This window comes from Xyrauchen texanus, chromosome 44 (genome assembly GCF_025860055.1).
Source record: "Xyrauchen texanus isolate HMW12.3.18 chromosome 44, RBS_HiC_50CHRs, whole genome shotgun sequence".
Classification (NCBI taxonomy): Eukaryota; Metazoa; Chordata; class Actinopteri; order Cypriniformes; family Catostomidae; genus Xyrauchen; species Xyrauchen texanus.
The window spans coordinates 12,165,740-12,182,650 of record NC_068319.1 but is presented as its reverse complement, the minus strand read 5'-3'; the positions used below and the strand labels follow the sequence as shown (position 1 = coordinate 12,182,650).

Below are 16,911 nucleotides of genomic sequence, written 5' to 3'. Positions count from 1 at the left end.
TTATAAAAATTTTCTAAAAAAGACATAAAGATACAGTATAACAGTATAAAGATAGAAATGCACTGAAATAGCACCAATTCAAGTAACATTAAACTTTCCCAAAGTCTGTGGGAGTTTGATTAATTGAAAGAACAAGTCACCACATATGTAGGTTGCATATTCACTGCAATAGGCATTAAACCTCTTAAACTCTCATTCGCCACAATATTAATCTGCCGGTAGACTGCAGCTATCCGTTTTGTTACAGCAATCGTGAAGCCTCATTTATGATTCAGGTCAAGGCATCAGTGCCTCTTTGAACTACACAGGATAAGTGCTTACAGACAAAAACATCTCATTCCACATTTTGGTGATAGTTAAGACTTGCCATGCTTCTGTGGTAGTTAAAATGTACCTTACTTACCGTAGGCTGAAAAATACTTGATTTCCATCACAAGACCCATCTGGGCTTGTTGTTTACAACAAATAGACTCAGGAGCTCCTTTCTCCATGATTTGATCACTTCCATGGCTGTTGTGTGTGTTTGTAGTGTGTGCGTCATTGTAAAGAGTCCGAATGGATACATTGAAACGGTTCCGCCATTCTAACCAGTGTTTATGCTGGTTTGTGCTGTATTAACAGTAAACGTTCAAATCGTGATTAAGCAATATTAATGTGCGAAACCTTTTAAATTAATTGCATGTGCTAATTTTGACAGCTCTATTTGAAATACACAAAAACATAAAGGCAGTACAAATAGAGTACTATTTTGATGTATAAATACTTTACAATTTAAATAAAAGATTTTTCACATTGCCATAATGAGAATAGCATAAAGACCATCTTTTTTCACGTTGCGGTAACAAGAAAAAATGTGCATAACTGTCATGAAAATGTCACAATGTAAAGCTTCTTAATGGCCATAAAAAATAGGCTCCATTTTCTATATGCAAGATATCATTTCCTAATTGGTTCTTTGGAATAAAATGGAACCAGCATATTTTCTAGAGAATTTTCATGAGAATCACTAAAGCCAAACATCTCCTTTTGTGTTCCATGGTAGAAAATCATGTTCAAAAAAAATCAAAAAATATTTTTTTTACAATTTCGAAAATGTCCTAAATTACCCTAATTCACTCTATGAAAACTATGGGTTTGTATTGTGTCTTTTCGATCTTGCAATAGGCCACACACTTCTTAATTCTGGTGAGGAATAGTAAAAAATGATGTAAAAGCAATGGTATGATTGCAGGCATTGCTGGGAGATTTAGAGAGAAAAAAAAGAATTATTCTGTAAGCACAGCCAATTTATTTTAGTGGCTTTCCTGCAGATATGCTCTAGTTAGGAAAACTGCTGCACAATAAAATGATTGATTTTAAGACAGGTTCTGGTTGGAACAGAGGTGTTAACAAAACAAAAGACAAATTAATGTACTACACAGAGAGGAGTTCAGCTGCATTAAACTGCAGCTGCAAAGGTAAAAAGATTTCATGCCATCTTACAAAAAGCCGATCAGCTCGTAAGAGCTGGTAAATGGAGCATGGCAATAACGAGAACAATGTCTAAAATAATCAATGCACCACCAGCAAAGATGTTACTTATTTAATGGATTTCAATAGGCCGCAGAAATCGAACTGAGTCTGAGCCTTACAAGATGCTGCGGTCTTCTACAATAGCACAGGTGGCACTGAAATCATAGGAGGAGACAGGGCTCAAACCCAACACAGCAGTCAGTATCTGAAAGCACTCTGCATGATGAGTCAGAGCACATCAGCGGGACAGGTCTTGGATAAGGTTTGACGTTGAAGCCTTTCCTGGCAGGGGTTTGGGGAGAGATTCGTGTTCAAAGGTAAGCCAGTATACAAGAGTAACTCTGTCTGGAAAGAGCTTTGTATGCTTTTGAAACAGACATCACAAACACACGGATGCTGAAACTGAGACAAGTCCATCTCCGAGATGGATTTTGATTAGACTGGCCAGGAAACTTGATTGGTTGACATTGTTTGATGGAACTTAACTGTCGGCTTTTTTTGCATGTCCTAAATGTTTGCATGATTTGCATCAGTTCTTGTTCAATTGACCTTGAATTTGCTTTCAAAGGTTTTTAGAACTTTATTAGACAGTAAAGTGAAGATGAAACAGGGAAGTGGTGTGTGAGAGTGTGTGTGTGTGTGAGAGAGAGAGAGAGAGCAAGAGAGAGAGAGAGAGAGAGAGAGAGAGAGAGAGAGAGAATGGAGTGTATGGGGTTGTAAAGAAGTCAATGGAAAGGAGGAGGCGAGAACCGGCTTGTCAATATAAATTCTAATTTTAATGATAAACTTAAAAAGACAAACACACACACACACATGACGGACATGTCCGTAAACTATCTCTCTCTCCCGCACAATCCTCCGCAGTCGGCCTTTATCCCTCTCGGAGGCTTGATTGGCCTGATAAGGGACCGGGTGTGTATAATCACGACCCGGCCCCGCCCTCTGCCCTGCCACAGGGGTGTATAGGATTGGTACATTATGCAGGTGCCACAACTCGAACCCGCGCCAACTACCACTGTGCCACAGCCCTGAACGCTGACCTTGAATTTTAAAAAGTATAAGAAACTAAAGCTGCCAATCAAACGAATCGGGCCAGATTTGTTGCAGTATGAGAAGCTAAGATTGAATGGCAGATAGCTTCTGTACAAGTAAGAAAACACTGAGGATAGAAGACTAAAAGATGGTATAAATTACCAGCCAAGGGAAATGTAATTAATAGCTTAAAGGGTAACTAAACCCCTGCTCAGAGTCTGACTCCACCCACTAGCAATATTTGGAAAATGCTGGAAAAGTGGGCAGACACCAGCGGGGATAGAGGGTACGAAACGAGGGCGGGGCTGAGCGAGGGGGCGTGCACCTGAGACCCGTAGTGACGGATTAATTGACAGCTGCTGTCAGACTCTAAAATGGAGTGTGACTGGAGTGGTAATTTTCTCCAGGAGTATTACTATTATGTTATTATTATTCCTCACATGGTCGCAAGACGACATGTACATGAATCTGATGAGTTTTATCGAGTTGATGTCAATAGCGCGCTCTGTAGGTATATTCATATTTTGCTGCTATGTGAAACAATCCAGCAAATGCGCCGGCGCGTTTGTCGACCCCAGAGGATTAAATTTAGCCTAACCATAAATTGTAATTCAAATATATATGATCACTCACCTCAAGACACCGCTGCGGTGGTGCTCCATGCAGGAGGAGCAGCGTTTGGCACTGCGTCGCTTTTCAGCGCGAGCTGTTTGGAGAAGCCCATTTCCACCTCCATTGCGTTGGAGAAGCAATCCCACGTAAAATGCAGTTTGTACACTCCTACAGCTCTAGGCGGGAACTCGCGGTCTTCCAGGCCAAGGACATGCAACCACTGGCGCCTAATTTCCAAGTCTGCTGGAAAGCTATACAGTCCAGCAGTGCTGTTGCAACCAGCAACACTACACCTACGTACCATCCTGACCACTGTACTAAATACAGATAATCTACACTAACTTGAAGCTATCCTAACTGACGCAATACTATGCTACTAACTAACTATGCTTCTAACAATACTACACTAACAAATATGCTAATTAACTACCTAGACTACACTAAATAATCTAAATAACTATATAAATGCTATGCTAAATAGATGCTAAAATACTCTATCCTGATCGTTTTCAATACTCGCAATTCCAACTCCTGACTCGCTACAGTGGTTTTGAGGAAACAAGATGGTTTTTATACTGCCATGGGCGTGGTAGCTCCTACCAAGGGCGTGGTGAGCTGGAACCTGCTTACGTCAGCTGTCACCGGTTACGTCACGAAGTACCGCAAACAGCCAATAGGAAAATTTAACTGCAGTAGCCACCGTTCAACCTGAAGAGGGCAGCACTCAGACGTTTTTACACCATATATTGTAGAATTAAAACACTTTATACACAAATGTCAAAAAAATTACTTGAATCAATGACCAGTACTAATAAAGCCCCATTCTTACAGATCATTAACTAAAAAAAGTTGGTTTAGGGTTTAGTTACCCTTTAAAGGGATAGTTTACCCAAATTTTTTAATTCTCTCATCATTTACTCACCATCTAACATGTGTATGACTTAATTTATTCTGACACAAAAAAAAAGATATCTCAGCTATTTAGGTCTGTAAAATGCAAGTGAATGGTGACCAGAACGTCAGCATTTTGGAGCTTTTCAAGTTCTGGTCACCATTTACTTGCATCATAAGAGGCAACAGAGCTGAGTTAATCTTCTAAAAAAAATTACTTGTGTTCTGCAGAACAAAGAAAGTCATACACATCTTAGATGGCACGAGGGTGAGTAAATGATAAGATAATTATTTGGTGAACTAACCCTTTAAGCAGTATTGCTTTTGCTGGTGGTGTGTGTATGGGTCAGATTTGGCCTATATTGTGGGGAAATCACCTAGTAAAATGGCTTAATAAACTAATTAGGTCTTAATGAAAGTCTAACATTGCAGAAAGGTTTGTGTGAGGGTTAGGTTTAGGGGCAGAGTAAGGAGATCGAAAATATAATTATCTCTGCAAACAGACAAAACATGTGTGAATGTGTGTCTATGCTCTTCTACCTTCTAAACACAAAACAATATCATTGCCCATTGCAATGAGAAGCAATCAATCATCCGATCGCAGAGATCAAGATTTTCAGAGTAAAATAACTTACATTTTGGCTTGTTTCTCAACAAAATTTTTGTATGTATTCAGAAGACTTTGGACATGAAACATGAGTTGCAAGGACTACTTTTATGAGACTTTTGGGTCCTCCTTAAATTTTTGGGTGAAATATTCCTTAAAGTGAATGGAGTATTTCCGCCAGTTTTATCATTTGCCAGTTGAAAATCATTAGTATGATCACTAAGAATTATTATTAATAATACAACATTAGATATAGTAATACATTCAGTAATGGAAAGAATGATTAGACAAACCAATTAGTGTTCATTTATCCGAGTTGGAGGCAACAATTGAAAGAGGGGTGTCAGAGGTGGGCTGTATTGTTCTCCGAGTCCTGCCTGCTCTGGTCATAACCCTGATTATACAAAAGCACAGATGCACCCCTGCTTATTATGTTTAGTGTGGACAGGATTGTCTAAACGCCTCCTATGACCACCTGTTGCTCATTCAGCAAAAGTCTCTCCCCTCCCCTCTTTTTCCTTCTGCATTTCCTCACTGTTCCATAACACAGTTTATTATGACTATCTTTGCTGCATTAATCCTTCCTCTCGCTCTTTCTCCAAGGTGGCCATGTGTTTGCATGTCTAATCCTGATCTTTATTTCTCCTGGTTGGCTTTAATGAATTCATTATGCAGTGCTCGAGTAAAATAGCCAAAGGACAGAAGTGCTGTGTCACCCCATGTCCGAATGACCACACGCTGTCGGCAGTCTCCCTGACCCCTAGAGTTCAGCTGGCTAAGTGGTCTCATTATTTCTGCATGGACACAAAGACACATTCACAGATATGCAGCTCTGTGTTTAATATGTATTTGCTAAAATTAATGAGGACAGGTGAAAATAAATCTGACACATCTTTTATGCAATACCTTGTCAAATTTAGGGAGATTAAAGGGATCGTTCACCCAAAAATTTTTATTCTGTCATAATTGACTCATGTTGTTGGAATATTGTTCCAAACCTTCTTTTGTGGTTACAGGCCTCAATCACAATTACATTTGATTGCATCTTTTTTGCATACAATTAAATGATCTCCTTTTGTGCTCCTTGGAAGAAAGGAGGTCATGTGGTTTAGAACGATATGAAGGTGAGTAAATGTTGACAAAATTAACATTTTTGGGTGAATGATCCCTTTCCTTAAATAGCTCATATTCACAACATAGACCAAGGAGTCATAAATCTACTTTGTAGATGCCGATACAGAATACAGGACTGAAATGGCCTTGTGAGTCGTGATGAAACAGGAAGACGGATAACAGAAATCTGATTCATGCAGTTTTTATAGCAGTATCAGGGTGAGCCTGTGCCTTAGTGCTAAAAGTCTTTGTACAAATTTAATAAAAAAAATGTCATTCAAAATGCTCTTTTACAATGCTCTTTTCTGCTGGTTATATAATCAATTTATATTGAGGAGTTTCAAAGTGTGGACTGGTACAAGGCACGCTTTAGCACTCACACTAAGTCTAGATTGAGGAGTTTTAAAGTGTGGACTGTTACAAGCCACGATTTAGCACCCACACTAAGTCTAGATCCAATCCAATAAGGTTAATAGCACTGAGGGCAGGCAGCCCAGTGAGGGGATGGCATGCCCTGCTGAACATAAGCCACTATTACTTTATTCTATCTTGTACTGAGGGGTTTCAGATAAATAGGCTTATCTGTGAGGATGTCTCTATTGCTTAAACCCTAGAGGTGTATCCTACAGAGTAACCCACAAGAAAGAACTTTCTGCCATCAAATTCTCTATGAATAAGATGGCACCATTCTGAGTAAACTCTGTTGTGCGTGAAAATCCCAGGACATCAGCAGTTACAGAAATACTCAAACCAGCCCGTCTGGTACATATCACATTTTCCCCCATTCTGATGGTTGATGTGAACATTAACTGAAGCTCCTGACCCGTATCAGCATGATTTTATTCATTGCACTGCTGCCACATGATTGGCTAAGTCTAATACAAATTTGACGATTTAAAATAGCAAGGTGATGTTAAACAGGGTGAGGCAATCGTGTCATAGTATAAGGAGCCTCCAAAAACAGCCTAGTCCTTCAAAAGCAAGGATCATTCAAGACTTGTCAATTTGCCAACAGATTCTTCAGCAAATGATCCAGCACTTTGAGAACAATGTTCCCCAAAGACCAATTGGAAGGATTTCTGACATTTCACCCTCTACAGTGCACAATATAGTTAAATTCTTGGTGCATAAAGGGCCAAACGAAAACCACTTCTGAATGTGCGTGATCTCTGATACCTTAGACGTCACTGACTTAAAAAACATAATTCATCTGAAATGGATATAATGAACATGGGCTTGGGATAACTTTAGTAAACCTTTGTTAGTCAACACCACTTGCCGCTACAGACGTAGATGCAAAGCAGAAGCCCTACATCAACATTGTCCAGAAGCTCTGCCAACTTCTCTGGGCTCGGCCTCATCTTAGATGGAAAGTAGAACAGTTTTTTTGGACTGAAGTGTTCACATTTCAAATATATATTTTTTTTTAAATAAAAGCTGTTGTGTTATCCGGGCCAAAGAGGAAAAGGGCCATCCAACTGTTATTGGCTTTGATCATGCCCATGGCATGGGTAACTTGCACATCTGTGAGAACAGATATGTAAAAATTTTGGAGCAACATATACTGCCATCCAGCACCGTCTTTTCCAGGGACATCCCTGCATTTTCCAGCAGGACAAATTCAAACCACATACTGCTCGGATTGTAAGTGCATGGCTGTGAAGCAGATTGTGGGTGCTAGATTGGCCTGCCTGCAGTCCTGACCATCTCTAATTGAGAATGTTTGGTGCATTATGAAGCACACCATATAGCAACAAAGACCCTGTACAATTGTGCAGCTAAATACCTATATAATGGATGAATGGGGGAAAATTCCACTTTCTAAACTTAACTTGTGTCTTCAGAATAAGACATTTTCCCACCTCACAGCCAATCACAACAGAGAGCAAGTACACAAGAATATCATATATTCCTTTCACCTGTTCTTTCTCAACATTCCATAGGACAGCTGCTCTCATTTTCACCTGTTGTTTTGGAAACCAGTGGTGGGGGTTACAGCACTGCCCCCCCCCCCCCCAACAACTTTCATTAGAAGCCCCGAATGGCTTAAGTTTATTCAAAAGCCCTTTCCTGCCTCGCAAACTTACCTACTACCCTCTTTTCCATACTGTAAACAAATGAAGAGAAGCAACACCAAACACTGAATCTCAACTAAACATAATTTAAAAAGTAATAAACCACAAACCAAAGATGAGCCGCCACTGATCGCTTCCCTTTCATCTATCATTTAAAGTGCGAGGGATCTGTCACTATAAATCATCACAGCTCCGGCTTCATCTTCCGAGTAATGTAACTGCACCTTAATAACTCATCACCCTGGCCATAAATAGTCTTCAAAAGCAGCGTACATAAACAGTCTGCAAAAACTCGCTCTGGGAATGTAGATCCTCCCACACACTCCGGGCCAAGAGCCTGTTTCTGCTCACCACAACATCTTGCGTTTGACCAAAGCTCTGTGCCCTCATAATGTATGACATGCTGCCGGCTGATGACAGATCAAGACGCTTGGCATATGGGATCCCTCCTTCCTTCTCTTTATCGTTCTGCCTCTCTCTAAATATATATATATACACAGAGTACATATAAGTCTACCAGATCGCCAAAAAGCCCTCTGGCTGGCAGTAGCTGAAAACACTAACCCCTTTCTCATGCCCACCAGCTGGCTGATGGAGCTGTGCCACGCTGGTGAAGTGGCACTGCTTTATGTGCCCTAATCTCATCTCCAAACCACCATCTCCTAGGAGCCAAAAAACTTAATTTAATCAAACTACATCTAACCTCAGATGTACTGGAATTATATAGCACTTTAGAAATCATTGGTTAATTGGTTCTATAGGATTTAATTGTTTACGTCTATTTATAATGTTGTGGTATAGACTGTTTTCCACCCTTTCTGACCCTTAAAATTAAACAGACTGATTAGGATACTGAACCTTTAAGACCTCTATATGTAAATTATCTCTGTTATGACTGCCTAACCTCCACATACCGGCTTAGTTCACACTGTAATTTTTAAATAGCTGAATACTGAATACGGGTTGATATGGGGTGGTCACATGTTAATGTTTTTGTGATTGTGATTTGTGCAGCTTTTTTCAACTTTTTTTTTATTCGTGCAGCTTATTTTTTTATAAATGGTCTGGGTGGAATGGGGAGGGAGCTTTACATTGTGAAAGATAGAGCATGTCTAGAAAGTGCATTGACATGGCCTATTTAAGGAGTGCATAAACTGAGCTGGTAATAAAATATCTTGCTATCTAAACTAACTGCAATTTTAGACTAACAACATACTGACTAAGCTATGAAATCTAGCTATATCTATGTGCTTCTTTGAAGTGTAAGGCTATTGGTGATTTCTCAACTTAAGAGCAGTTGGGCCATAGGGCAGTGTAGACATTCCATACCGTGCACAGCAATCTCTAGAGGCAATGTTGCATTATTATCTGACAGGAGGGACAAACATGTCATAACTAATGATGAAGGCTACCAAGACGACGGGGGCAGGGATAAAGAACAGTATAGACAGCTGGCGAGGATGTGTGGTTTCTGAATCTAGACTAGAAAAACCTAGAATCGCGCATGGGGTACTGGAATGTCCAAACAATTTGTTTATCAAAATACGTTCTGCTCACCTTGCACATTTAGTCTTTGGGTAATGGCAGGAAGGAATCCATTGGAAAGAATATATGAAAATTTCTGCATAATTTGAGAAGAACTCCTTTCAAAAACCTTTCATTTGTATGCGCAAACATGGGAATTTCCTACGTTTGATTAAGCATTTTAGCCTGCTTTGAGTTCTGTTAAAACAGAATTGTTTAGATTCTACTGTAAAATACTTTGAGGGTTAAATAGATGAGTTTCAGAGATGCATACATTTTCAAACATAAAATTGAGTCACTATCATATTCAAAATGACTGCTGGCATCTGTAATGCAACTTTGGCAAACTAGTTTTCTGAGCAACAATAAAAAAATGTATTATTGAACAGACCATCTGTTCCGTAACACTCGTGGATCATGAACTTACACTAAACTCAGAGCTGAGCAATAGCAGAGTGTCTGTAATAGCGCTGAATATCACTCAAATATGAACATTCCCTAAATTCAGATTTTGGGAAAGTAGGTTAATGGTTTCAGTAATATCATCAAGCAATCATATCATTTAGAGGAGTTACTGTTGAAATCCATCTGAAATATTGTTAAATCTGAAAAGGATTGTTGAGAATGAAAAAAAACCATTAGCTTACTGCTCGGCAGTAAATAACTGCTATTTACAGCTTTGGAAAGAAGTAACAGTTCCTGAAATTGCGTAAGAGAGACTGTCTAAAAAATGCGACAAATAAACATCTTCAATTAATCCTAAAAAGTGCGGCTGTTTCTTTGGTTTCCTTTTTAAATAAATATATTGCAGCTGGTATGAAATACCAGATGGTGAATTACCTGAAGAATGTGTACTTTGATGACACCATTTAAAAGTAAAGTGTGTAATTTCTGCTTTCAGACAGGTTTTCCCTTACACTATGTCTGTACGCCATTGGTCAACAAACAGGTAGTTGGCATATTAAGCTGGGATAGAAGTAGTATTTAAACTTAAAAAATGAAACGCTTCAACTTTAAGGTTAGCAGGTCTGCAGTCCACCTAGAAACATTCTGATGTTACATGTATAACAAATCACATAATCTTAACACACCAGCGCTTTGGGGTCACGTGACGAAAACATAATGTTGTGGAAGCATAATGAAATTGGTGATAATGTAATGACAAAAATTAAATACTGCCATTGGAATTTAATTACAGCCTATTGGATATGGGAAGCACTGCTGTTAAAACCTGGAGCCATTCCATGAGAAACACGGAAACGGTGGTGTATATTTTTAACGCAACATCTGTCACCAGGAAGCAGCCAGCATTATGCTCCTCTCTTGCCTATTTCTGGGGCTGAATTTATCTCTGATACAAGCTGCCATCCATCTACATTAATACCACAAATCAGATTACCTCCTCTAAAACTAACAATGACCTCAGTGCTTTCCTCCATCCAGGGACAGGGTTATGGGTCGCCGCAGTGATCAGAAGACTAAACAAGATAGAGAGGAGATGGAAGAGAGAGGAAAGAGATGAGGAGGGGAGGACAAAATGGGAAAGCTTTATAGAGTGAGGGGGGAAAAAAAGATGAGTGCTGCGGAAATTTGTAGCAAGAGAGATTGAGGTAGGGAGGCAGACAGAGCGAGGCAGTGATCAGTGTACAAATGAGCTGACTTACTTGCAACCTCCAAAGAGGCATTACGGCTGACAGCCTCGCCCAAGTAATTCCTTGCCACACACACGTACACGCCTTCGTCAGGCTTGCTGCGCCTTCCGTGAACAATTCGGAGGAAGAAGAGGGAGCCACTGGGGAGAAGCATGCGGTGGGAGCGCGGATCCTCTCGGTCCGTTTCGACTCGCTCGCCATCTTTGTACCACTCCACCATGGGGGTCGGCCGACCCTCAGCTTTACAGTTCAATGTGGCAGGTTCGCCTTTGGAAACAATCAGGTCTGATGGGTGTTCGACAATCCGTGGAGCAGCATCCTCAAGCCTGGGCCGAGATCCTAAAAGAAAAAACAAATCACTGGTCACATTAGCATTACATGGGAAAACGATGCTTAGGAATAAAACAAACTGCAATATCATTAACACTGTCTTAACCAGACGCAATGCGATAACGCAACAAGCACTAAAATATATCTCTGCCATGTTAATCTGAAATTTTTTCCAAGCCAACCAACTACTACAACAAGTTACAAGCCATTTTGTTGATCGCTTAGTTTCTATTTCTTTACAGTTAGTTTTTGGTGTGGACTGAAAAATTCCTTCTCGCTGGAAACTTGTCGCATTGTGCATGGTTAGAACATAATACCCACAGTAGGTGGAAGGTGGGATACACTGTATATAATTTGTCTTCTGTTTTAAGGCACATTTGAATTCATATTGACTGCCAAGGTTTTTTGTTTTGTTTTGCACAGTTGTTGTGGGGGGGGTGGATGTTGAATGGTATGGTAATTCAGGTAGGCTTTGAAATTGCTTTTTTCTCTCTCCCAATTTGAATGACAGTGTGGTGGTGGGACAATTACAGATGAATAACATCAACACCAACAGATTCTCAACAGGACTGGGGAATTTCAGCTATCGGGAGATTTCTGGGGATGAAAGGGAGTCACTGTGCATGGTGATTTTGAAAATAATTACAGATCTGGGCAGCAAAAGTTATAGTGGGTTTAAAATTATTTTGCAACATGACAGGAGAGTGGCAATGATTTCCAGTAGACAGAGAAAGGGATGGAGAAAATATCCTCCACTTGGAAATTAATCATGTGCTAAAAAGGTATTCCTATAGATGTAAAAAAGAGCTACAAACAACTCTTAATATGCTGTTGGTGATAGAATTGGGTTTCAATACCCATCACTAGATCAGGACTACAATATATATTGAATATTCATAATATATAAGCTGCAATTTTGATGGTGATATAAAATTAAGCAACATTGTGAATATCTCAATAATTTTATCTGTAAAGTTATATTTATTTGGCCATTAATGTTCTGAAATGCATGCCATTAGACAAGTTATGCAACTCTGATTGAGTATGTGTGCAATAAGGCAGAGATATTTATCCTCTCCGATTTAAACTTCAATACCAAATACAGCATTAGAGTTAGTAAGTCAATCAATTTCCATGAATCAGTTAAATTGTCCATTTCAAAAATCCTGATTAAAAGATTAATTTACATCATCAACCAAAACCTTTACACAGAAATCTCTACATGGAATTTTTCATATATTACATATGATTTATATGTAAAATATATATATATAGGTAGGCTAAATATTGTTGTTCATAACTATGTGTTGTTATTTTGGTGCATGCAAACAAATTAATTAAATTTTATTCTTCATGATTATTTGAATTTGAAGAAACTTGATTATTTCTTAACTAATTTTTACTGTTTTTTTTACTCCTTATCAAATTTCAGAGCAAATACATATATATTGATATTGACTATCATCAAAAGGCCAAAAAATACAGAGATATACATTTCTTTAGCAACATTGCCCAGCCCTTCCTATCACCACTCCAACACTCGCCAAAAGTTATATGGAATTATGAAAAACAACTAATGCATTTCAGGAGAAAGATGAGAGATTACTGCTAATCTAAAAGTCCTCAATTCAAAGCAGTAACCTGGCATTAATACTAGTGCTTTTAAGGATTAATTTTAACAGTGTAAATCTTTAAGCCCTTACTTTCTTCAAATTCAGTCGAGTGGATAAACACCCCTGGGCTCAGACGCTAATACAACCTAAAACAAAACCATTTCCGGACCACTTTACCTTAACTATGAATAAAATGACACAATGACTTCACAATGGTAGTTCATTGGACCTCCGTCCACGAGAGAGAGGGAAAAGGCCAAACAACAGGCGTTGCCTTCACCTCTGAATCCCCAGGACTGCAGCCCTTCCACTCTCAGAAAACAAAAAGCCCCACGGCCCCGCTGCGTTAAGGGAGCAGAGACCGGCAGGGTTTAGCTAATAGCTTTTAGCCTACACATATGGACTGTCGAACAGACTGCTGATAGCAGGGGTTGAATGAGAAGCACGGTGGGGTAAGAATTAGGGGTGTAAATTGGACATTTCATCACAATACGATCTTATATCGATTCTCTTGGCCTGCGATATTTGCCGATACTTTAAAGTCTACTGCGATACAATTTCAATTTGATTCGATTCAGGGCCCTGCGATTGATATTTTGATATTATGTGCCTATTTTACACAATCAATACAAATTTATTTGCCCTTAAATTCAACCAAAATATATTTTAAATATTAGCTCTCTGAAAAGAACAAACTTCCTAGTATCCACACTGGGACATCCACAACAAAATGAGGTCATATGTTGAAAGAAATTATACAAATAAAAAAATAAAAATAACATCACACATAAGTGATCATCAATCTTTTGATTATATCTTATTTTTCAGTTTAATCCAATTCAAAGTACTTACATACCCATTAAATATTTCCAACTATCCGTGCTATCCGTGGATTTCTTATCTACAACTTCCACAGTTGTAATGAAAATTTCTGTTACAGTTAACTGGGATAAATGTTAGTAAGGTCTTATAACTAATGCTGGGCAGAAGGTGATTTCTCATTCACTCATTAGTGCTGTTCAGAATGTCAGTGTTGTCAAGACGTATCACATGTTGGTTGAACTGATCCATGGTACATTTAAATAGCAAATTCTCAAGTAAAATTCAAATGGGTCACATGTGCAATGATATCGATGGAAGCATGAATTAATCGCACATGTGAGCTGATCTGTGTTTGTAACGATAGGAGTGCCCGGTTGACACGCACGCACTGATCCTGTCAATGGTCTGGAGCTCGCGTTTCACTGGAAGCCCAGACGCACGTGCATTTAGTGCTCAAAAAGTGAAATTAATGTAATAAAGTTGCTTCATTGCCTGACAGAAATGCATATGACGTGGCTGATATGAGAGTATTAAAATAAAGGTGCATCTTAAAAAATGTCTATATCGATATTTACATGTTGTATCAATAACATTGGATCGATGCATCGATCCAGATCGATGGATCGTTACACCCCTAGTTAGAATCCAAGAACAGGCTTACAAATAAAACAGGCCAAACACATGGTAAAAAGCGGTGAAGTGCAGAGCTAATTTAACTAACGTAGTAGTAGCTAATGCACCTCACCTGATCATGACCTCTAGAAGTGCTAGCTTGTTAAAATGAATGTGCATGAATATGCTGAAACCAACATCTGGAAAAGCGGACTAATATCTCACCCTGTTTTCTGACCCTGCAAAAGCTTTACAAGCAGTCAGATATTAAATGATTGACACCAAACTGCACTGCCCATTATGAGGTGCTAGAACTTTCAACAACTAAATTGAAAAAACAAGCACCACAATGGGTGTTTGGGGGATTTTGACAAATCTAAGGACTCATAGGAACTTTGTGGTCTCACACTCTGTCAGAGATAGTATCCCTCAGGGAAACAGGGTGTTTTGGAGGCTTTCCCAAGCAGAAAACATATCTCTTAGATTAGAGCATCTTTGACAAACAGTAACAACAATAGAAAAGAACACTAAAATGTCTTACATCCTGACAAGTTGTAAGACTTAAGTTAAAGGAGCTTTGTAGAAAAGAAAAATCAGAAATGAGACCTCTTATTTCAAATGTTTCTGGAGACTTTTGACAAAGGCCACATCCACACTAATCTGTTTTCTCTTACGTTTACGTTACTCATCCACATCAGAATGGCGTTTACCTCTGCCGAAAAATAGAAACTTTTGAAAAAACTCTCCACAACTGTGAAGGCCTTCTTTGGAAAACAAATAGTTAGGAAACAGAAAATTGAATAAACTAGAAAACAAAGATTTCAGGTTCTATTTTCGTGACCCCGCTAGGCAAAGTGCAATGCTCAATGGCCGTGTGCAGAGTTAATTTTTACGAGAGAGCTAATTAAACATTTTCATGGCAGCACAAAGCGCAGGTGGCCATGGGTGGGAGTTTTTTTCCGCAATCTGTGGGTGTATGCGCTCAAACTGAGGATGTATTGTGAGTTAATGAACTAGTATAAAGCTAAATTTGTTAATTTCCTGAAAAATAGGTAATTGCACCAAGACGTTTCAGAACCAAGTCTACAATTGTATTTATGATGTAATTTGTATTCATATTACTCCACCTGTTGTCTTCGAGTGATTTTTAAGTCACTGCAAAAGAGGCCAGTGGAAGACGTTGGAGAGGCTAAAATGTTAGGATTTTACAAGAGGTGGTTATACAGGACTTTCTTGACCACTTTGTCATTTTGATTACATTTTAATTTAGTTTGACGTGTAATTTGAATTTAGAAATATTTTTGGTTTAAATTTTTGTTTCACTAAATAGCCTAATTTTTGAAACAAATTCGACATAGAAGTGAAGTGTGTGCAAAAATCCACAGCCTAACCTGGAAGGCTGATACAATCACTCTTAATACCATTCATGTCACTTTTATGACTTATCACATAGCGCTGCAATTAGTGCTAGCGCTCTTAAAATAGGGCCCTTCTAGTCACATAAATCTAAAACCAAATTATCTGAGCTATGCTGAAATTATGTAAGATAATTTGAATTTAAATCTCTACACTCTTACTGTAAGTCTCATTTGTTTCTATTTTTATTTCTCCTTAAAATTTTTAAGAGAAATATCTGAGACAAAGTTACTTAAATGAAACACAACATAGAATTATGAAAAAGCAAAACCTTTGAGCAATAAAATTGTCCTCAGGGGAAGTGAACAAATAAGGAACAAAAGGCTGAGCTGACGTGAATATAATTTTAATGACCTAGTCACAAATGCTACCGACTGCTTGGAACAGCTTTGATTTCTGGGTGGACAGTGAAGTGTAATTAAGACAATCTTGCCCATATTGATTCAAGTTTAAGACACAGGGCAACATCACTACCACAGCTGCCCAGTTTCTCAGGATTACAGCAATTTGTATGTGCTGCTGAAAATTAGAGCATGTCCCTTTTTAGAACACTGACAACACACCATTTTGTTATAATATCTGTTGTGTGTGTTTCCCAATCAGTAAAACCCAGTGGCAATCTCACTTTGTGACATGCAAGTAATGATTCCAGCAGTTAGATTGATTCAGGCATAAAGAGAGGTGTCACAACTACAACTCATCTGCTCTTAAAGGTACCAAGTCCCTCTATCGTAATAGGGGTTTGACCTTGTTATGTGAAGGAAGATGGGGTAGACGAGCTGACTCGGGGTGAAAATACATGCATCTTGCAATCCTGACCAATCCCAATGGGCTTTTAGCACTAAAAACATTTATCTCCACTGTTATGATGATCTCTAAAGCCTAGTCCAGCAAAACAGAGACAGATGATGCAAGAGATGTTGTGTTGCGGTAACAAGACATTCGCTTTGGGAAATTTTCAAATGATGCTACAGAACAGCAAGTGTGTGTGTGTGTGTGTGTGTGTGTGTGTGTGTGTGTGTGTGGTGACATATGCAAATATTTTTAGATTTCCAAAAGAAGGTGTCAATGCCAAAGAATCTCCATGACAACCGAACAGG

The 16,911-nt window shown here is 38.8% G+C and overlaps 1 protein-coding gene across 2 annotated transcripts in view; it reads right to left on the bottom strand.

Moving 5' to 3' along the window:
* The window catches only part of LOC127636509 (roundabout homolog 2-like), a 105,759-nt gene that overhangs the window by 73,569 nt on the left and 15,279 nt on the right, over nucleotides 1-16,911 (bottom strand). For both annotated transcript variants that reach the window (XM_052117037.1, XM_052117038.1), the window contains exon 2: nucleotides 11,031-11,357. In XM_052117037.1, the coding sequence (XP_051972997.1) occupies nucleotides 11,031-11,357 (327 nt within the window). The remainder of the gene's footprint in view (nucleotides 1-11,030; nucleotides 11,358-16,911) is intronic.